At 37.6% G+C, this 22164-nt stretch overlaps 2 protein-coding genes and 2 long non-coding RNA genes across 10 annotated transcripts; all 4 read right to left on the bottom strand.

The window, feature by feature from the left end:
• Positions 1–3221: 3221 nt before the first annotated feature.
• On the bottom strand, positions 3222–4004 carry LOC112171089. Its single transcript, XM_024308324.1, has one exon. It carries the CDS (start codon positions 4002–4004, stop codon positions 3222–3224), a length of 783 nt encoding a protein of 260 aa, XP_024164092.1.
• Positions 4005–7307: 3303 nt separating this feature from the next.
• On the bottom strand, positions 7308–8418 carry LOC112174511. 2 transcript variants are annotated; one of them, XR_002926042.1, is made up of 5 exons: positions 8293–8418; positions 8054–8190; positions 7881–7975; positions 7686–7732; positions 7308–7536 (listed from the first exon to the last, which is right to left on the bottom strand). It is a non-coding gene; the product is annotated as an uncharacterized LOC112174511 (long non-coding RNA). The 2 variants fall into 2 exon arrangements; XR_005801010.1 differs by having other exon boundaries at positions 7890–7975.
• Positions 8419–8522: 104 nt separating this feature from the next.
• On the bottom strand, positions 8523–12083 carry LOC112174226. 3 transcript variants are annotated; one of them, XR_002925911.2, is made up of 5 exons: positions 12048–12083; positions 11756–11875; positions 11537–11606; positions 11187–11273; positions 8523–8632 (listed from the first exon to the last, which is right to left on the bottom strand). It is a non-coding gene; the product is annotated as an uncharacterized LOC112174226 (long non-coding RNA). The 3 variants fall into 3 exon arrangements; XR_002925912.2 differs by lacking the exon at positions 12048–12083 and adding an exon at positions 11963–12030; XR_005802514.1 differs by lacking the exon at positions 12048–12083 and having other exon boundaries at positions 11756–11954.
• Positions 12084–16579: 4496 nt separating this feature from the next.
• On the bottom strand, positions 16580–20539 carry LOC112173220. 4 transcript variants are annotated; one of them, XR_005801107.1, is made up of 8 exons: positions 20262–20539; positions 19841–19892; positions 18773–18862; positions 18298–18411; positions 18004–18178; positions 17801–17890; positions 17098–17148; positions 16580–17007 (listed from the first exon to the last, which is right to left on the bottom strand). XR_005801107.1 is itself a non-coding variant. In XM_024310809.2 (6 exons), the coding sequence occupies exons 3-6, from the start codon at positions 18158–18160 to the stop codon at positions 16964–16966; spliced, it is 342 nt and encodes a 113-aa protein (XP_024166577.1). In that variant the 5' UTR covers positions 18161–18178; positions 18773–18862; positions 20262–20537; the 3' UTR covers positions 16580–16963. The 4 variants fall into 4 exon arrangements, 1 of the variants encoding a protein (XP_024166577.1); XR_005801108.1 differs by lacking the exon at positions 19841–19892; XR_002925488.2 differs by lacking the exon at positions 18298–18411 and having other exon boundaries at positions 20262–20536.
• Positions 20540–22164: the final 1625 nt, after the last annotated feature.

Genomic DNA, 22164 nt, shown 5'->3' with positions numbered 1-22164 from the left:
CTGTTGATATGCGGCCCGATACAGCTCCGCATCCTCCCTTCTTTCCTCAACCAAGTCTAAGTTGAGGCGCAATTGTTGATCGTTTTCCTCTACGTTGAACGTGTCGACTCGGTGAGTCAATGTCTTCAGTTCCACTGGTACCACTGCTTCTGAGCCATAGGCCAGTGAAAAAGGAGTTTCCTTTGTGGAAGTGCAGGGTGTTGTCCTGTATGCCCAAAGAATCCGAGGAAGTAGGTCAGGCCAGACTCCTTTGGCACGACCTATGCGCTTCTTGAGAGTCTTTTTGATAATCTTGTTTATGGCCTCTACTTGCCCATTGGCTTGCGGGTGGTATGGTGCTGCGTAGCGTGTCTTGATTCCCAACTTTGAGCAAAATTCCCGGAGTGAAGTACAATCGAATTGTTTGCCGTTGTCCATCACTAACGCATAAGGGACTCCAAAACGACAAATGATATTTTTCCATAAGAACTTTTGCACTTGGAGTGAAGTGATGGTCGTCAAGGCTTCGGCCTCTGCCCACTTAGTGCTATAGTCGACACAAACTATGGCATGAGTAGCCTTGTTATTTCCTTTGGGCATAGGTCCTATCTTGTCGACACCCTAAATGGCGAAAGGACATGGTGCACTCATTGATGTCAATGGTTCTGCTGGTTGGTGTGGAATGGTAGAGTTCTTTTGGCATGCTTTGCAGGTCTGGACCATCAATTTTGAATCTTCTTTTAGGGTTGGCCAGAAATACCCTTGCCTGAGTGTCTTGAGAGCTAAGGAGCGAGCACCGGAGTGGTTCCCGCAGAGCCCCTCGTGTATGTCCGCCAGTACATTCCTTCCTTCCTCAAAGGTTACACAGCGCAAGTAAGGGGCAGAGTAGCCGCGCTTGTAGAGGGACCCATTGATTATTAGGTAGTGGCCAGCTCTGTACTTGATTTTTCTTGATTCGAGAGAATCGTCCGGCAGCTCTCCTTTAGCTAGATAGTTGTAGACAGGGTCCATCCAACTAGGTACACCATTGATTTGGGATATTTCCAGGTCTTCTTTGATGCTCGGCTTGTTTAGATGCTCAATTGGGGTACTTCGCCCGACATCACTGTCGATGGCTGATGCTAGTCGAGCCAGTGCGTCGGCACGCTCGTTTTGTGCCCTCGGTATTTGTATGACTTCATATGATGCGAAGCTTGATAGGAGAGATTTCACTTTCCCAAGGTATGCAGCCATTGTGGGATCTTTTGCTTGATATTCATCCAATACTTGGTTGACCACGAGTTGAGAGTCGCTGTGTACCCGAATTCGAGCTGCTCCTAGCTCTCTTGCAATGCGAAGGCCTGCGATGAGAGCCTCGTATTCCGCTTCGTTATTAGATGCTTTGAAGTTAAATCGGAGGGCATACTCAAATTCTGCCTTGTGTGGGGTTGTGAGGACCAGGCCTGCTCCACTCCCTACTTGGTTGGAGGATCCATCGACATGGAGCGTCCATATTGGACTTTGATCGTTGTCCTTGGATGCTCAAACCTCTTCTTTCAGAGGTGGAACTTTTTCTGTTGATGGTCGAGCTTCATCTCTTGGCGGCTGATCACTCTCTTGGACCTCAGTCGTGACCTCAGGGTAAAGTGGGCGAGTAGATTCTGAGATGAAATCTGCCACAGCTTGGCCTTTGATGGCCGTGCGTGGGTGGTGGTGGATGTCGAATTCCCCCAATTCAATCGCCCACTTGACAAGCCTTCCCGATGTCTCGGGCTTCCACAACACTTGCTTTAGTGGTTGATTAGTCATTACTTTGATGGAATGGGCTTGGAAGTATGGTCTAAGCTTCCTGGCTGAGGTTACGAGGGCTAGAGCCAATTTTTCAATCTCCGGGTACCGGAATTCCGCATCCGTGAATCCCTTGCTGACATAGTATATTGCTTCTTCGTCCTTCTCTTCTTTACGAACGAGTACGGAACTAATAGCCGCACCTGATACCGATAGGTAAATTAGGAGTATTTCCCCCGGTTTTGGTTTAGACAGCACAGGTGCTTTTCCCATATGTTCCTTCAAACTAATGAAAGCCTTCTCGCACTCCTCAGTCCAGCTAATGCTCCTTCCTGCTCCTTTCAAGGCTTTGAAGAATGGGAGACATCGGTCGGTGGACCTCGAGATGAAACGGTTCAGTGCTGCTACTCTACCAGTGAGGCTTTGGACCTCTTTCCTCGTCCTCGGGGACTTCATGTCAAGCAATGCTCGGATTTTCTCTGGATTGGCTTCTATCCCCCGTTCGCTGACCATGAAACTCAAAAATTTTCCCGAGTGGACACCGAATGCACACTTTTCAGGGTTCAACTTCATTCCGTACTCCCTCAATATCTTGAATGCCCTCTCCAAATTCTCCACATGGTTTGTAACATGCGTGCTCTTGACTAGCATGTCATCAACATAGACTTCCACGGTGTTACCGATTAGATCGGCAAACATGTGGTTCACAAGGCGTTGGTAAGTGGCTCCGGCATTCTTGAGACCAAAGGGCATCACACAATAACAATATAACCCCTTGTCGGTGATGAATGAAGTATGTTCTTGATCTTCTTCGTGCATGAGAATTTGGTTGTATCCTGAATAGGCATCCATAAAGCTTAGAAGCTTATGTCCAGCGGTAGCATCCACGAGTTGGTCGATACGCGGCAAGGGAAAGCTATCTTTTGGGCACGCTTTATTTAGGTTTGTGTAATCCACGCACATCCGCCATTTCCCATTTGCCTTCTTCACCATCACTACATTCGACACCCATCGAGGGTAGTCCACGGGTCTTATGAATCCATTCCTTAGGAGTTTGTCAACCTCCCCTTTGATGGCAGCGTATCTTTCTGAATCGGATGGCCTCCGCCGTTGCCTGATTGGCTTAGCCCCCTGGTTAATGCTGAGCTTGTGTGTGATGATCTCGGGTTTGATTCCTGGCATGTCATCATGAGACCATGCAAAGACATCGACATTTCGTTGGATGCAGCCAATTATATCCTCTCGTACGTGACCGTCGAGTTCAGCACCAATCTTCACTACTCTTTCGGGATGATCATTTGAAAGGACAACAGCGAGCAACTTTTCCACTGGCTCGGGTTTTAGCTTTCTTTTTCTTCACACGTCTCTTGGGCCGGGATCACCTCATTAGTTAATTGACTGGCCTCTGATGATACCATCATGGTGTCCATCATTTCAGGTCCCACGCTTTGCTTGGAGTCTGTAGCGTAGCAAGCTCATGCTAGAGCCTGGTCTCCTCTAACTTTTCCTATACCGCTTGACGTAGGGAACTTCAATGTTAAGTGATAGTATGAGACTCTAGCCATCAGGTCCCCGAGTGTTGGTCGTCCGAGAATGACATTATAAGCTGACGGGCAGTCGCTTATCACAAACAAGGTTGTGCAGGTCCCAACATTGGGCCAAGTCCCCAAAGAGAGTGTCAACGGCATGTGACCGATTGGTTGGATCTTCGCACCTCCGTATGCGGTCAGTGATGCAGTTCCTCGTGTCAGCATTCCGGGCTCGACCCCTAGCTTTGCAAACGCTACAGCCGAGATGATGTTTACCGCACTACCGCCATCAACCAGGACACGAGCTACCTCGCAGTCCGCAATCAAGGCCGTAATGATGATTGGGTCGCTATGTGGGTAAATCAGTCCTTCCCCGTCTTCATCAGTGAAGGTGATGGGCTCTGGTACTAGTCGTCTCATCTTGGTGGGTCTAGCGTCCACCGAAAAAATGTCCGCGTTGATCGATCGAGCGTATGCCTTGCGAGACCTATTGGAGTTTCCGGAAATCGTGTTGATGACTGTCCGGGGGTTGTTGGGGCGTGCCTCCTGACCAACGGGCCTTGGATTACCAGCTTGGTTTCCTTCTTTTTTGATGAAGCGTTGTATGCTCGGGGCACCCCTATCTATCAAAGCTTGGTATGCGTCTGCCAAATGCACGCATTTCTCTAAGGAGTGTCTGTATTCCCTGTGGTATTTGCAATAGTGAGACTCATCTATTCTTCCTCTCATCGGAGGTCTGATCTTCTTAGGTTCTGGAAGGTCTCGTGAGACGACAGCAAAGATCTCCGTTTTCGAGCCAACTAGCGGAGTGTATTTCCCATATCACGACAGCGGCACTTTTGGCTTAGTTCCTGGGTTTCCTCCAGTGGTGGTGGGCTTGGGCTTCTTGTTGTCGTTGGTTTGGGTTCTCTCTCCAAAAGAAGTATCATTGGTTCTCTTTGTTCCCACGGCAGGTTGAGGGTCCATGATCATGTCTCTTGCGCAATTAAGGTTCTCCGCCCATGAGTAATTCGTTGCCTCGCGCATGAGTGCTTTGAAAGAACCTGGTGGGTCTTGCATGATCTTAAACAAGAATGGACGGGAACGAAATCCTCCCATAAGGGCAGCATATGCTATCTTCTCGTCTGCACCCTCACATCGGTGGTAATCTCCTTGAAAGCGGATCACGTAATCTCTCAGATTTTCCTCGGGGAGTTAACGTATCTGGGTGAGGTCGTTTGGAGTGTAGACCCGGTTGGAGACTATCATGAACTCATCGAGGAATGCCCTACGCATATCCCCGAAACTCCGGATCGTGCCAGCTGGAATGCGACAAAACCAGTTAAGGGCTGAACCCTTGAGTGTTTGGGGAAAGGCTTTGCACCGGTCAGCCTCCGTCGCATCTTTTCCATCCATGGTCGACCGAAAGTTGTCCAAGTGGTCATAGGGGTCAGTTGAGCCATCATAAAGATCAATCTTTTGGAACTTGGTATGCTTGGAAGTTTTGCCCAGCATTATGGACTCCGTGTATGGAAGCGGAAGTTCCTCTGAGCCAAGATCGGGAATGTAGGGTAACTTCCCTTTGTCCATTTGATCCATGCGTCTATACACGGTCCCGAGCTCTCCAACTACAGCTTGCCTAACCAGGGTTGCCATGGATTCTGCCGTCAAGAGCACTTGTGTTGCAAATTCTGGTTTGGCAACCTTCTTACGCCGACCACTGGATGTTAGAGCCCTCCGAGTCTTGCGCCCCAACTTTCTCATTCCTGGGCGCCTTTGATCTTCATCGGAGTATAATTCTCCGTCTTCAAATGCAGTATCATCGGATCTACTCGTCCGCTCATTGTCACCGTCCAGCCCTTCCTCCGATTCTGAGGATTTCTCGTGATCCTTGTTTCTGTTGAAGTTGTTCTCGATACGTCGAGTCCTTTCTTGCTGCGCAAGAAGTTCTTCGTTAGCCTCCTCCAACTGCCTCGTCAAGCGCTCGTTAGTGACCGCCTGGCTTTCACACTTCTGGTTGATCAAGGCTGTCTGTGCTTGAACGTCGTTCAAGACACGGGCAAAGGCTCCGAGCCTGTCTTTGATGGCTCTCGTGCGACTGATCTTTCTCTTGGACTTTCGAGCTTGATGTGCAAGCTTCTTGTGGGGGATTTATGGGCCAACATCCTTGGCTTCCTCTTCGGAATCTGTCTGTTGGTCCGACTCCAGCTCGTGTTTGTATTCAATGTCGTGATCAGACTCTGGGTCTGGTTCCGAGTCATAGGTCACCATCTTTGATGTGGTAAAAAGAGAATAAATGTGAGTAAGCAAATGGACTCTACGAAAAAGGAAAATAAGGATTTCAACCGTGGAGGGGGAGAAGGTGGAGACACGTGCTAAGCGTCCAGTCTTCCCACAGACGGCGCCATTTTGTTGATGCAAAATTTCGTTTGCATCAAGTCAACAAGGTTCTGTTGAAATCCGAGGTGGGGTAGTGGGGTAGGATCTTGGATGTGGGGTTTATCTTCTTTCCATAGGGTTGACTGATCGATTCAACATGGTGCTGGCCTGTCAGGCTCCGATGATTAAATCAGAAAGTGAGAAGGAGGAGAAGTGTTTTTGGTATTTTTAGAAAGTGATCCAGAGACCCCGAATGAAGGAAGAGTCCTTCTTTTTATAGGGCTTGGAGGTGGTTGAGGTACACTGTTGGAGTATGGGCTTGGCCCCGAAAATAAGGGTGTCAGCTCCTTTTTTGACATGCCATCAGCATGGGTTTGGTCGAGTGGGTGGCAGCGTGGGTGACAGATGTCACCATTTTGTGGTCTCTTCTAATCACATCATCTCCTACCCACGTTCACGGCCATGCTGGTTGTGGGATTGTGCCACTTGTCCAATTAGGTGAGATTTGCCCCTTGATTTTGAGTAAATCAAGCCCTTGTGATTTGTGAGCAATCCCATGTAGAGGGAGGTCTTGACAGTCCAACTAAGTAGTGCTTGGTCGATCATGACATTGCAGGCTTGGGTGATGACCGAGCTATACGAGTGACCTTCCAGTTCTAAGACTCATGGCATTCGAGTAACGAGGGTTGGAAGTCGAGGTTGAGATTTATTTAGTTGTTGTTGAAAAGTCAGGATCCCTCGTGGACACTTTGACTTTTCAACGTATCTTACGTGTACAAGGTTTGAAAAGTCATAGGCATTACCCTATCCAAATTCCGACACGAACAAGTCTTTGGTGCAGAGATGCTCTATGAAGCAACTCTCAACTTGCAGCGGCGCTCAACTTGATCACCTCATCAGTGGTTTTCAAGTACATCCAGAGATGTACTCTTCACACTTCCCAGATTTACTCTCTGCACCCAGCAACCCGCGTTCCTCACTCTATGCTTTCATACACGATCAGACATCCACCTTGGATTCTCTGCTACGTTCGAGCGCGGCCATATCTCTGATTTACGAAAGCTAAGTCTGCTCTCTATGAAATCATGGTTATCTTCTGAAGTCTTCGCCATTCAAATATATACGTGTTCGTTGACTAGCTGTGCATTCATACTTGTGTCTGCACCCAACCTATCAAAAACATAAATTATATTTTCAAACGTGCTCCAGGCACTCGGTGGCGTTCTCCCATCTTGACATATATGACATGGGTTAGCATGGCCAGGCATCTATTATAGACTTATAGTATACTGCGCACATGCAAAAGAGATAACCACTAGAATATCGGAGGTGACCCTCACCTAGGTGGATATAGCAGAATTTTCGCAAGAATATTACTTATGTTCCAGATACATGCATGATCTGCTAGACTCCAGGTTAATGACGCGAGACCGCGTACTTGTTTGCTTGTGCATGCATGCACGTGTAACTGATTTAAGTGTGCTTTATATGCATGATATCACCACCACAATAGTTGATTGCATGCATATACTTATCAACGGAATCCCATATACAAGCTAGCTTGCTGCACTTATTTGCTTGTTTCAAATATTCAATTATGATGGCAATTAAGCATCAGTACCATCAAACTCTGCATGCACATCTAATGTGAGCTTCCTACTTGTGCTTAGTTACTAACTAGAAAATGCACCCGCGCGATGCTGCGGGAATATTGTTTGATTCGATGCTACTGAATTTAGAAACATTGTTATATTACATTGTTAAATTATATATTATATCGTAACTACATTGTTATATTACATTGTTACATTATATATTATATCCTCACAACATTAGGTGTTTATGTACAAAGTCTAATTCGTCATTTGCAACAAATGATAAGTCCTCCGAAATTTCAGCTGAGCTGTTGTAATTGGAAAACATAAGTAATAATGTCAATCAATAAGAAAGAGTGATTATTTGGTTCTGTAAATTGAAATCATTGAAATGGCTTTGTATGGAGTAAGCACAAACATTAATCAATGAGGCATTGGAATGTAGAGATGAGGTTACCTATAAACAACCAGCTGCATATGACGTGATTAGAGCTCTGCAAAATACTGATGTGAAGTGAAACTTAGAGTGCAATCAGTGTTGAGATATTTAGCAATGTGAGTATACTATGTTATACGATAGGAATGTAACTGATTTCAACAATAACTAAAAATAGGAATCAAATTCTCGAATTATCAGAAAAACAAAACGGACCTTACTAACTTTTGTGTAGAAGTCTGTGGGGAGAATGAATCAAAGGGGGTTTGATTAAAATCCAAGTGACATCCATTGGCCATAAATGCTTTCACCTGTATATTAACATCAATCCTCTGAGATTATTGCTAATATGCCAAAAATTTAACTCAAAGTAAATAAATTGTCCTCACCTTCAATGTCTTTGTCACTACCAAGGTCTTTTTAGGATCAAAAATCTCATCATTTGAGCCCTTGTGCATAAAAAAGGCAGGGCCTCATCATTGGCTCTAAACATCCCATGCATGAACCATCGTGAGTTATCACATCCCTGTCATAAAATTTTATGTGCAGTCAGGTTATATTTCTTATCGGTCAAGGTCATTGACATATTATCAGGTTCTAATCAGTTTCATGAAACTGGAAAACTAACCTGCATATTAGACACAACCATTTGAGCTCCATGCATCCATTCAATATGTGGTTGGTAATTTGAGGAGGCAACTTTAAGTTTCTTTGGGGTAAATCCTTAGAATGTTCCTCTATGTGAACCTAGAGATTATAACACAACACCAAGTATCAGAATCATTATATCATGACAATTGCTAGAGAAGACATATAACAAAAGGCTTACTCAAAATAAGATGTCTTACCCAGGAAGAACATAACTTTTTTTATGTTGCACATACTTGGCCACTTGGGTGCTTCAGAGTTCGTGCTGGATAGGTTTGATGAGCTGCAGTTTTGTTCTCAGTTTCTCTACCACTGTCACTCTGTACCCATTAAAAGAAGTAATGTAAAGAAGCACACGCTTATAAACAAAATTGGGGAGAACATAAACTGTATTGCTCAGCTCACCCTTTTCCAGTTTTTCAGATGAATCCTTGTCATTACCTTTGCCAACTTTTGGTGGGTCCAATGTTTTAAAGCTTTAGGTGATGGAAATTCTGTCATCGGGTAAGGGCTATTGCCCCACTTAAGTCAGCTGTTATTTTAGCTGCTTCGATGAGTGATGCGGCTGAAATAGCCTCACAATTTAACGCTGCAAAATGTAGTTGTCAGTATAGGATAAGCAGGGATCGTTCAGTCCGGGGATTGTAGGGTACACCTACACAAAAAGGTCAATTAACAAATAAAAGAATAAAATGGGGGGTTTTCAAATTTGGTTCCTAATCTACTTAAAATAAAAACAAAATAAATAAAACTATATACAGTGATCGACTTCCCTAACCTAGACCAATATCACTCGAAAATTACTAAGTGTAAAAACAGAAAATTCATTTCAACAAGCTACAAAAATGTGCCCATCTTAAATGCCTAGATAAGAGCCCAAATGAAAAGCCTCAGCGGATCAATCCATTTATCTAATTCATTCTAATGTAGGCTTGGATCGGAAAAGTCCTTACCAAACCTAATACTACTAATTTTCGAAAACACTCAGCGTAATTCTCTTAACTAGTAGTATTATCTAACCCTCGAATCAACTCACAAGTGCAAATTAACCATTACACATAGAATTTAACACGTAATTTCCAGAATCATTTAATCATTAAAGCATGATTTTTACCACTCGTTAGAACTAATTACTACTTGTTTAACTCAGCGGCTTAACAAATAACAATTACTCTTGGCAAATTAAGCAAACACACAAGAACTCTCACCGTTATTCTAGCATGCAAACTTATGAACCTAACTCTGAAAATTACCTAAACACGTAAAAGGGCACAATATTGTAACATGAATCATAAACGAATTCTCGAAATTAAATCAATAATAAACTGAAAATCTCAAAAATATTAATAAAAATATTCTGAAAATTTCATGTCTCCAATTACACAACTCGCAAATCCGAACACACAAAACCAAAAAAAAAATTATAAGTAGAATCATAGTTACACTTTGAAGCTTTCCTCAGCGGCTTAGCAACAAGGTGATGAACTTGTCTCTGCTATGGTGGTGGAGCGTCCTTGACTCAGCGCCTAAGAGCTTCGTAGATTAATGGATGGATGGTGGTCATGGTCTTGTAGGAGATGGAGGTTTTAGAAGTGAATTGGGCAGTCTTGGCATGGTTTTTTGGCCAGGAAGTGATAGGCAATGAATTATCTTGGCTGGGAAGTGATGAAAATTCTGTTCTGAACGTTGGTTGGCTTTTGTCGATCATACCCTTCATCATTGGACGGATGGGATTGCATCGTAATTCCTTTAATTTTCCAACTGAAACATCTCCTTTAAGGCCTTAACTCTTCTCATAATTGGGCAATTCCTTTAATTTCCAAGCTGAAACGTCTTTCTCTTATTTATTTTTCAGTTGAAACATCTTTCTCTTTTATTCCTCAACTGAAAACGTCTTTCTCCTTTATTTCCCTTCTTCATTGCTTGGTCAAATATCTTAATGCTTTATTTTATGACTCCATCATTGCTGTTTCCAAGAGTTCCACCAGGCAAGGTTTCCTACAACAAGCAGGAGAATATCAAAATTTTCTAGAGAAAATAAAGGGAATTAAAATGTAAAGACCGCAAAAACAGTCGACAGTGAGGAATCCTGATCCAGCTAGGATTTTTCATGAATTTTACTTTTTCCACCTATTTCACTCCAAACACTCAACAAGACTCTCAAAATGACTTAATGACTCAAAACACTAAACTAAGGGAGAAATAAGGCTAAAATGGGGCACATATTCAATAATATCGTCACACTTTTTTGCTCCTATCAATGAGTCTTCTACCAATGACTTTTGAGCAATCTATAGTGGAGAAAGGGCATTGAACTTATACAGAACAAAAGATCATTTTTGTATAGGAAACAAAAATGAAAGACCAAAGCATGTTGAATTTGTCTGAGAATTTGTTTCTTAGTGATTTTCACGCAAGAGATATAGCTCTTCTGTTAGTCTTGCCAATATTTGGCTTTTAATATGATAAGTGTACTGCCAATCCAAGGGTTATCCTCGAAATAAAAATTACAGCCAAGCATTTATCATATTTGTTTGATATTCTAAGAGGCAAACAACTAAAGTACTTGGATTCAATATACTGTCCAGTTTGCACAATAAAATGGAAACCCAACTACTGTAGTACAAAGCATTTATCAATGCTTATATTCAAATTAAATTATCTTTGATATTCTAAGAGGGAAACAAAGAAAGTAAATATACAAATATGATGTGTGTACACAATATTCTAAGCAGTACATGAGAAATGTCAAAGTATCAATTAGGACATATGCTACGTCGAGATTATGAGACAATTATACAGTAAGAAGTGTTAAAACCTTAAGGTTAAGCAAGCAATTTCTTATCACGCAGTATAGCAACAGAATGGACGTACCTAACATCTCTTCAATTGCATTTGCAAGGGTTGTGATCTGAAACTTAATTTGAAGAACACCTATAACTTAATTTGATGTTCTAAACCCTGCACTTCAGAAATTCCACAAAACAAAAAGTAAGAGAAAAGATATGCTTATTTGTAGAAACAAAATAGAAAGAACTAACGAATTGGGGTAAAAACAGCTATATAAGCATTTCAGTTCAACAGATGACTTGACTGAAGACTGTGTGTGGTCACGTTTGTGGCCTCTCAATGCACTGAACAAAGGACCAATTACTTGATCATTTTTGAAAGAAAGCAATGTACTTAGATTAGAGAAGACAGAGAGTATAAGATTGAAGTCTCACTTTTGAATTCGGAGATGAAACTGATTTGCCTTCTTCGTTTTCTATTGCAGTGCCCAACGTTTTGCAAAAACTGCAAATTATGGAAACCTAATTTTAGATCAATTGATTTTTAGACAAATAAAAAGTAGTTTTGAAATAAAAAGTAATCTCTACCAGGGATTGACTTCTCAGTAATAGTGAGATTATAAGCAACCGATACAAACCCAAATCAATACATACCTCTTTTCTTGCTGAAAACTATTCCCCAAATCTGGCAAATAAGCTAATAAAACGAAACCTATTGATACTTAGTGTGAGAGCGAGAGCCTGCAACTTGGTGACCTTCCTTCAAGTTTTGAGCTGCAAAGAAAACCTAAAAAGGGAATTAGCTCGAAAGAAACTATACATATTTCCATTGAAACAATTTGTTTCCTGTTTTCCAAATACCATTCAAGCTTTAATTCAATTAAAAGAAGAGATTTATAGTGTAACATAATAGATAAAGCCGAATAATATGGAAGTGAAATTTTACCAAACTTTTGCTGAGACTAATTGTGATGGATGATAAGCTTGAAATTGCCTAACAACAGGCATTGATGTCGATGGAGACTACTGGAATTGAGAAAGTGATGGAGATATCGCTTATATACCCAGGGATTCAGGGCAAAAATGTAATCACAAACTTAATCCCTTTTGAACACTGTTTGTTTGTGATGTAGAATCATCTGCAGTGGTCATTTTGTTTGGACTCTTGCTGATGATATTCTGGTTTAGCTTCACTGCTTCAGTTGTCTGTTTCATATCATTTTCATCAATTTTTCAATGGTATAGGCTGAAAGCAATTGAGACTCCATTGTTTTACACTCAAATTATACACATTGAAACGAATTGCAAGTATAGCTGGGAGCATGTATTGGGTTTCTTCTCTTTTAGTCATGTTGACTTTTGTCTTGACTTTTATCAATTGTTTATTTTATTTATAATCAATTGTGTCACATGGAATTTGTGCACATTCATATATTAAATACGTATGTTAGAGTGTCATGAAAAAAATATTGTATGTTAGAGATGTAAAGTATGTACACTTTCAGTATTTGTATTGATTCGTTTTATTTGTTAATTCAAATCATAAGATGCTTTACAATTTCAAAAAATGTGAAGTATTTATAACTCAGAATATAATTGAATTTTTGTAAATAAAAAATTGAAATATATCAAATTTTAGCTTGGTATCATAATTTTGTTTTTTTCTTTTTCTATTTATAAATTTAGCAATACATCTTTATAAACTATATTTTTAGTATATTTATTTGGTATATTGTTGTTGTTGTTGTTTATCAAAATTTTCAATCCATTTCTTGATGTAACTCTCGAAAGTGCAACATATAATTGTCCATGAGTAAAAACAGGTTCCGGTAAATATATGCCAACTTGATTTAGTAATTGACCTTGACTTTTATTAATAGTTATAGCATAACATGGTCTTATCGGAAATTGTCGCCTTTCTAAAAATTAACGGCCATTTGTTTTCAGATGCAGTAAGAACAATTCTAGGTATAAAAACTTTTTGACCTATGTTGTCTCCTGTTAATATTTTTGCTTCTATTAATCGATCAAATAATTTTGTTACTATTAATCTTGTATGATTAATACCATTACATAAGCCAGAAACTTGATTTAAATTTCTTAATAACATGATAGGCATTCCTATTTTCAAAATTAATTCATGTGGTGGTAATCCATTAAATTCAAGTTTATTCAAAAATTCTATCGGATATAAAATCTTCATATTTTCATTATTTCCAGAATTCAATACAATATTGTCTGCACTTAAATAAGTTGTTTTGTCACCTGGTAATAAGTTATAGCGTAATCATTTATATCTCGAACTGTTGCATTTCGTGGTGTAACAATTGCATGTTCTTTTAAATAGTTAAAGTCATTGTAATTGATGGTAAAATCTGAATAAGTTGCAAGAAAAATTGCTTCTACTGGATTTGTATAAGTATAAATAAGTAAATCGCTTGGAATTTCAATCCAAGATGCATCTCTATCATTCTCATCATTAATTGAACATATACGACCTTCTCCAATTTGTAATAACCAATTTGCAAAAATTGAAATATTTATTTTTTCTTCATCAGTTAAATTTTTTTTTGATAGTCTCATATTCTCTGTTAGGTTGAATATTTTAAATGATGACCATAGGTATGAACTATTTAATGAAGCTTCAATTATCTGTTCTTTGGTTCCTCCTGTAATAACAGGTAGAATCTGTCGAAAATCTCCGCTCAATAATATAGGTTTACCGCCAAATGGTTTGTTATTTGGATCTGATAGAATATCGCGTAAAGATTTATCTAGTGCTTCAAAACAGTGTTTATTACACATTGGAGCTTCATCCCAAATAATTAATTCTGCTTTATCAATTAATTTTGCAAGATGAGTACCTTTTTTTATTGGACATATTGATAAGCTATTGACTGTTAGAGGTATTTTAAATCGAGAATGAGCAATTCTACCATTTGGAAGTAATAATGAAGCAATTCCAGATGAAGCAACAGCTAAAACAATTTTTCCTTCAGATCTTAATTTGCTTATTATTGTATGCCATAAAAATGTTTTACCAGTTCCTCCATAATCGTGAACAAAAGAAGTATTAAATGTTTTTTCTTCAATTGCTTTAATAACTTCATCATAGACAATTCTTTGACATGGATTGAATTGAGCTACCAAATTTATATGTTGATATTTTAGCTGAAGACAATCATAATCTAATTCTTCTCTTAATAATTTGTTATTCAATTGTAATAATTTATCTGTATCAGGCTTTGGTAATTTATGGTCTTTTAATGAACTTGATAATTTATTAAATAATTGTTCTAATTGAAATAATAGTTCATTTTTTAATTCTGATTCTGACAAAATGAGATTTGGATTTCCTAGTTGAACTCTGGCTTTATGCAAAATATCATCACACATATTGAATCAATGTGAATCTAATAGCATTTGAGGATTTGCAACTTCACAATATAAAATTATTGTAACAAAAAGTTGACGGATTTCAGAAGCTGTTGCCGTATGTAAAGAATCTGTTAATGCTTCAATCCATTCTTTATCATCGCCTAATAAACCTAAAACTCGGCAAGCTTCCTGATAAGAAGTATATGTGATACCATTTATTGTTTTTATTGAATCATAATTGTGACAACCTTTTTGAATATTTAATAACATTCTCATAAAATATAATTCACCTTTTGTGGATGTACATATGCTATTCGACCAATTGTTTGACATTGTTTTCTTGGTTTCCAAAAAATTTTATAATCGTCCCAAACAAATTTGGTTGGAAATTGCGTATAAGTTAATTCAGATGCATTTGAATAAGTTGAATTTGCTTTAAACCATCCAGTGAGCATAGTATCTTATGTACTTTTTTGTTTTAATATTGATTGTAGAGATTGATATTCATTAAAAACGATATTTTGTTGCAAAGGCAGATGAATTTTTAAATGTTGGACAGCTGGATGTCGAGAATGCATTGAATATTCAAATAATCTCCAGACAAATTCGTGGGCAGTTAAATAACGACAATTAAGATAAGTTGTAATTTCATCATTTAGATTTTCATAAAATAAAACTCGGGCTCTATCCGGACCTTTATGTATTTAAATAGATATTTAATTAACATAGATTGAGAACATAATTCAACATTAATATGAGCATTATATCTTAATAATAAATTTGAATTATAGGGCACAACAAAATTATTTCCAATTTGTACATTATTTTTTACAACAAATTTTGTATGGTCATTACGACCTCTGTATATTGGAGGTGCATTTGTTTCAAATGTAGTATCTGTATTATATGGTTTTGGAAAAAATTTAGAACATTTTCCGTCTCTCATGCAAGGAGATTTTGGATTTATTTGTCCGCAAGGTCCATGAATCATAAATTGGCTAACTATTTTAAAAAGTTCTGGATCAATATTTTTATCTGGCAATTATGCTTAAATAATAGAATCAATATCAATTGGTGTATAACATTTATAATCTTTTTGTAACCAAAACAACATATGAGCATGAGGGAGTCCTCTTTTTTAAAATTCTATTGTGCAAACATCTGCGTCAATTTGTCCAAAGGTTCACCGGATTTAATATAAGCAATCATATTTTGTAATTTCATATTAAACATTCTCGAAATTATGTCAGGTCTGTCTTCAACTTTACAGTTGGGATTGTTCTTAAAATATCTTTGTATTTCAGGCCATTTAACATTGCATATAAAAGTTATAAATAAATTAGGATTACCGTACTGTCTGCAAATTGCCATGACATCTTGATAATTAGATTTATCATATCTCTAGGACTGCCAGTATGAGAACTTGGTAAAATAATTTTTTGTCCTAAATCAAAACCTCTTTTAATTCCAGCTGAATCTGCAGTATAAATGTCTTCAAAAACTTCACTTCGAAAATTACTTTGATTTTTTCTAATCCAATATAAGCGATCTTCTTCAACAGTTGCATAAGCATCGACTAAAAATTGTTGAAATAGTCGTCCACCTTTTAAAAAAGTGTTTGTTATATTATTTCTGTCTTGAATCTGATATGTAATATAAGCTCGCATTGATACTCTTTGTCTTTTCTGTGTACGATTTTCTGTCAATCGTTGCATTAATAAATTTATTTTATATCCATCTTCACCATATGGGAAAAGTATTGGATATTGTAGTGACATATATTTTGGATGTATTTTAGAAATACGTTATAAATGTCCACTGTTTGATTCAATAATTATATCTTTATTTGAATTGTGTTCTCCAATATCACCAACTATCAAACCACTAATTTCATCACTTGTTGGTTCTTCATATTGCTTACTATCAGTAGCTTGGCGATTAAGTATACTCATATTTAATGAAGGCAAAGAATGATTTTTAAATTTATCTCTTATCATTCGAAATTCTTTAACTAATTCATTAGTCTTATCAAACATTTTAATAAGTCCTTCGACAATATCTGGTTTGATATTTTGATTAACATGATCGGGATCAATAGCATTGACACGATTTGAAATCTCATTTTTTGTATCATATATATATAACTGAGCATATTTAGGACATTCTCCATCAGAAGGTAATACAGAACCCATTAAATGATGGACTTGACCACTAATTTTAAAAACATATGGACCTGATCCAGTATTTATCTTATAATCAATTTTCGCTCCCATTGATGTAAAAGAGAACATTGATTGTAAACTCTTATATTTTCTCTGAAAAGTTTACTTTCTGAACCATTGTTTGGATCTAATAATCTTTCAAGAAAAATTGGTGTTGGTTTTGGCTGCTCAATTTTGATTTGACCTCTTTTGCAACAGGCTCATTTGAAGATGATTGCTTAACAGCTTCTCCGAACCAAAAAGATGCATTGCAATAATCACATTAATGAACATTATCACCCGAATCCTCATATTTTACAATTGATCCTGGAATGAGAAATTTCACTTTTGTTAGTCAAACAAATATGATAATTATTTTTTGAAAATAATACGTAAGAATTATCACATGCCAATAACCTTGCTTGCTTCTTTGATATGATGCCTGACCAAATGGATGAGAGTATTGACCTGCATACAAAATTTGTAAACAGTTAGTTACATTGTTCATTAAAATTATAATGATGTGATGACAGTTAGTTACTATCAATTTGCAGAAATTCAGACCTATATCAATGTTAATGCTGCAATATTTTACTTTATTGAACTGTTTAATAAAAGCTATATGCTAAAAACTTAATACTGTTGTATCAATTAATTCAATCAACCTGAAAAATTTCTCCTTCCTTTAATCATCAGGGGAAATAAATTCACTAATAGAAATGGCAAATGTATACCAAGTCTAAACAATTACTGCATCTGAGTTTAGAAAATATGAGTAACAAAAACACAGAAGCTGTGTTGTGATATGAGCATTACCGGCAAAACTTAATTAAGAGTGATACAGGAGACAGAACGAAACAAAACCAACTGAAATTAACACCTAATTCGGTTCCAAACTAAAGACTTTAGTAGTCATACTTGTAATACTCTGTTTCTTATTGAAGACTAAAATTTGAAACCAACTGAAATTTGATTGAATAAAAATAGAGACGACAAAACTGAATAATTTGAAAACAAAATTGAAGTAGATATAAACTTATTAGTACAGGAAAAGGAAATACAGTAGAACAAAAGTCTCGTTAAAATTAAGGCCATAAATTAAATTAATTAAAAATTTTACCTTCTGTAATCATATGCGGATTTTCGTTCGCAACTGCAGTGATATTTTGGTCGTTGCTATTTGATACTTCAGCAATTTCTGGATAAGACACTATAATCAAAAATCAAACAATGTCAATTAGTTTATATTTCTAAAGAAAGAACAGTTTTTGCTAAAAACTATTTGCATAGATCAACATTTGAAAGGACATAAAATAGACCCACCTGTTTTGCATCTACGTGATTTAACCTGATCAACACTATTACATCTAGTTCTTGTTGCAACAAAGCCCTCACCACTGCAAATTCGTTGAATTTTCTGTTGATTCTGACGATTTTCAGCATCACACTGTTCTAACAATCTTTTTGCTCCTCTCATCATCAGTTTTTAGTGCCATCACTGCATTCAAATATGTAATCCAGTTTAAATTTCAGACAATTATCTCTAATAATGATAATTTGTAAGTCCATTCATAGTCTCATAGATAGACACACACTAACAATAACCTATTAATCAACCTTTTCCATAATATAAACTGAATATCAGCGGTAAATTGAATACAAAACTACATGTAAAATTTCTATCTAAACCCGAAACAGCAAAAGAGACTGACAGCACGCTGTCCTCTAGATCTGCAGAATGAAAAAAAAAAATTATTTACACTATATGATAACACTTTAGACATAGAAACTATAAATGAATCACCGATGAAATAGAATAGAAGTTTATATCCAATTTGAATCATTCTTAACATTTTTAGAATCAATCATGAGATGATCCAAAAAATCATCAAATTCAAACTGAAAGTAATACATTACGTAAACACAGCATGAATCTAAGTACAAACTTTACATCATTTTGAATCAGAATGTAAAAAACTGAACCAAATAGCATCCCCAAACATATCATCACTAAATTAATTACCAACTAATTTGCATTAATACCAATAATGAACATCAATATGAACATATCAATTCTATGTTAACTACATACCTGAATAGCAATAAGACGGTGAGATACTTCCAAACAATGTACAGAGGAACAGCGGTAGAAGAATAATACACACACTTCTTTGCATATAATCTGAAAAACACAAACAAAAGAGCAATCAAATTTGAAAATTAATCATTAAGCTGCCAAAAAACATAACCAAGGTATTATAATTTAGCAATCACATTGTTAGATAACCATTTGTAGACTCTAAACAAAACTGCAGAATATCTCTAAACATTAACAAACATCCAATCATATGAGATTATTTTGTTTAATGAAAGTTAATGAGATGCGTCTTTCCAAATCCATAAGTTTCTTTGAAATTTCCAATACTCTATTTCTAGCGCTCACCTATATACACTATATACTGAAACTGACCAAACAGAAAGAAACTGAACTACATTGCAAAGCTGTTACACAATACACAAACAATATAAAACTAACCAAAATTTTCAAACAAACAAACAAAACACACTGAAAACTCTATCTTCTAATTTTTTCAATCAACCATCAAAATTGCAAAGCCCAGGGGAAATAAAATACTAAAAAGATCAAAATCTGTATCTGTCAAAAGGCAAAGTCCAGAAAATGATCCTAAACTCAAAACTAAAGCCAAAATTGTAGAAATAACATGGTAGTTAATTGTACTAAAACTAAGCACCCTATTCAATACAAAAGCATATATATAAACGATCCCTAAATTTATCCACTCATCAATCCAGTCGTAAGGTGCAAACACCAAATTTCACTTAATGAAAAAAAATAGCACTATCTAATCCTAAGTAGAATTAGAGAACAACATGTAGAATACAAAATCTTAATCTTTTGGTGTTACTATGCTAATGAAGTTTTGGTGGTGTTACAATTGGTACAAAACGAAATTATGTTTTTGACTTTCAATAACATACATAGGCTTAATGGTGAATTTATCTAATTAGGATTGTTTTCTGAAAGCAACTTTTGTTGGTACTGTGCATTTGAGAAATTACTATGCTGAATTTAGAGGCTCTAAGAGCAATGGCAAAAAGAGGAGATTTCACCACAGATATACCCAAATCAAACACACACCTCTTTGACCAAAATCTTCAATCTCTCCTCTTCTTTCTCGTACCCCAGCGATCTACCATCAAAATCAAAAACCTTATATCAAATCCAAAGGAAAAGAAACTACCATATTACAAAACTTCACTTCAGTTACCATTTCAATTAATCATATTAGCCAACTCTTCAATTAAGCATAAAAACAGCAAAGAGACTAACTGAATTTAACTTTCAACAAACTCAGAATCGAAACTCTGAAATTATAGAATCAAATTCAATCACCCAAGAAAAACCCCAATTCAGTAACCCTAACCGTAAAAGCAAATCAAACCCAACACAACAAAACTCAATTCCCAATTTCCGAACCCGCAATCAATAACCTGAATAAGAAGAGAACAACAAAAACCCCAACCAAAATGAAAAAACATAGAAATCTGGGAAACAATACCTTCGATACGAAACGCTCTTCTCTCCACCGATCTGAATCTCACAGACTCTAGTCTCGTATAAAACTGCTTCGACTTCTTCTTCTACTGAATCAGTGGGGATCGAACTCGATGATGATGAGATTATGAGAAAAACTCTGGACTCTGGTAAATGATTTCTATTGTGAAACACCACCACCGTCAGACTAAAATAGAAACCATCGCGTAAGAAGGGTGTAGAAGAATGGCAAACTTGTAATTGAGCGAAACAGAAAGGGCAAAAGTGCCACTTCATTTTGCACAGCGATGAACAGTGAACTGAGCTTTAGATATATGTAAATGTAAATGACAATTCAAAACTGCAATCATGCAGGTTTTATGCATATTTGGCTTACATGCTAGCAGCTAGACAATCACGTACTCTTTATGAATATATATGCCTACTGACCACATGCTTATAGTGATCAAAAGCCTAAGGGATCATATGCTATGGTCAAGTACCTTGTCTCAAATATGCTTCTCCGCATTAGAATTGCATATCTTGACTTCAAAACGGTAACGAACTTTAGTTCACACCCAATCTAGTCCATCTAGTTTAATGTGTGCATCAATATATGTAAAGTGATTATTTGTGTATAATCCTCTATGTAGGCTTCGATGCCTAATATATACATGATTTATTGAAAATGATTCTTTGACATTTCATTATCACTTTGAAATCCACACTAGAAGCACACAATCAAGCATGTCATTTGTTGTCAACTACAACATTGCTTAACAATCTCATCAATGTATATATGCAAGATACTAGTATTGATTTTACAAATCCACATATTAATCATATATTTTGTTTCAAGGAAATTTCTATTTCTATCGAGCATTCAACCTCAACTACTAGTTGACGGACATTATCGGAATACTTTATCCGCCACAAGCAATGGACCGTCATGCTCGGCCAACTTGTGATGACCTGGATTTTTCGTTATGTAATTTTGGTAATTAATAATGGACCAGTTGTACGAATAATTGTTGTTATGCTTTATTCGTAGGTTGTATGTAGAGTGGAATGATTTTCGTACGTATAAATATTTGAATTTCACAGTTTAGGGGGTCGTGTGAAGTTTGACTTTTTATATGTTGGGATTCTCGGAAAATTTCCTTCACGAAAGTTGTAGAGCGCGTCGATACGAGTTCGTGGACATGCGGAACGCGTAAATCGGAGTTCGTATGAGGAAGTTATGGCTATGGAAAGAAGTTTCCATTTTAGTATATAAAGGGAAAATCAGAAAAATATTTCATTTTTCCTCATTTCCATTTCCGGAAACCATACTCTCTCTCTCTCTTCTCTCTCGTCCGCTCCCTCAGTATCGAAGATTTTCGACTGACCCGACCCGAACCCGGCCGATCCGACCCGACTTTTCCGGCCAACTGCGGCGGTCTCCGGCCTTGAAACTTGGTCAGCAGGGTCGCCTCTTCCGTCTGGTCGTCCCTCTGGTGGTCTCTATCGCCGATTCTTCTTCACGGCGGCGCTACAAGGCGGTGCAGCCTTGTGTTTTCGGACCCGGTCGGAAAACACAGCTCCGACGTCGGCACGGCTTCGAGTTTTCTTGGTTGAGCTCAGAGCTGCCTCGCCGATCGATCCTTTGTGGTTGTTTGGATCGATTCACGTGAAAATTCGATCAACTCGGATTGGATTACTGTTCACGGCTTGTGAGGTAGTTTTCGATCCCTTAAGCTTGTTTTCTGACTTCGATCCAGTTATGAAAGTTCACAAGCATGCTTAGATGAAGCTTTTTGATGTTGGGAGTTTTGTGAAATATTGAGTTTTGGCCGGCGGCGGTGCGCCACCGTCTGTGGCGGCGTTCCGGCGGTGTTCTGGCCATGTATGGAACTGTTTCTGCTATTATATGTCTTCTACTCGTCGAT

This window comes from Rosa chinensis, chromosome 6 (assembly GCF_002994745.2).
Source record: "Rosa chinensis cultivar Old Blush chromosome 6, RchiOBHm-V2, whole genome shotgun sequence".
In the NCBI taxonomy this organism is placed as follows: Eukaryota; Viridiplantae; Streptophyta; class Magnoliopsida; order Rosales; family Rosaceae; genus Rosa; species Rosa chinensis.
Note: the sequence above shows the minus strand (reverse complement) of the source record. Positions and strands in the feature narration are given on the sequence as shown.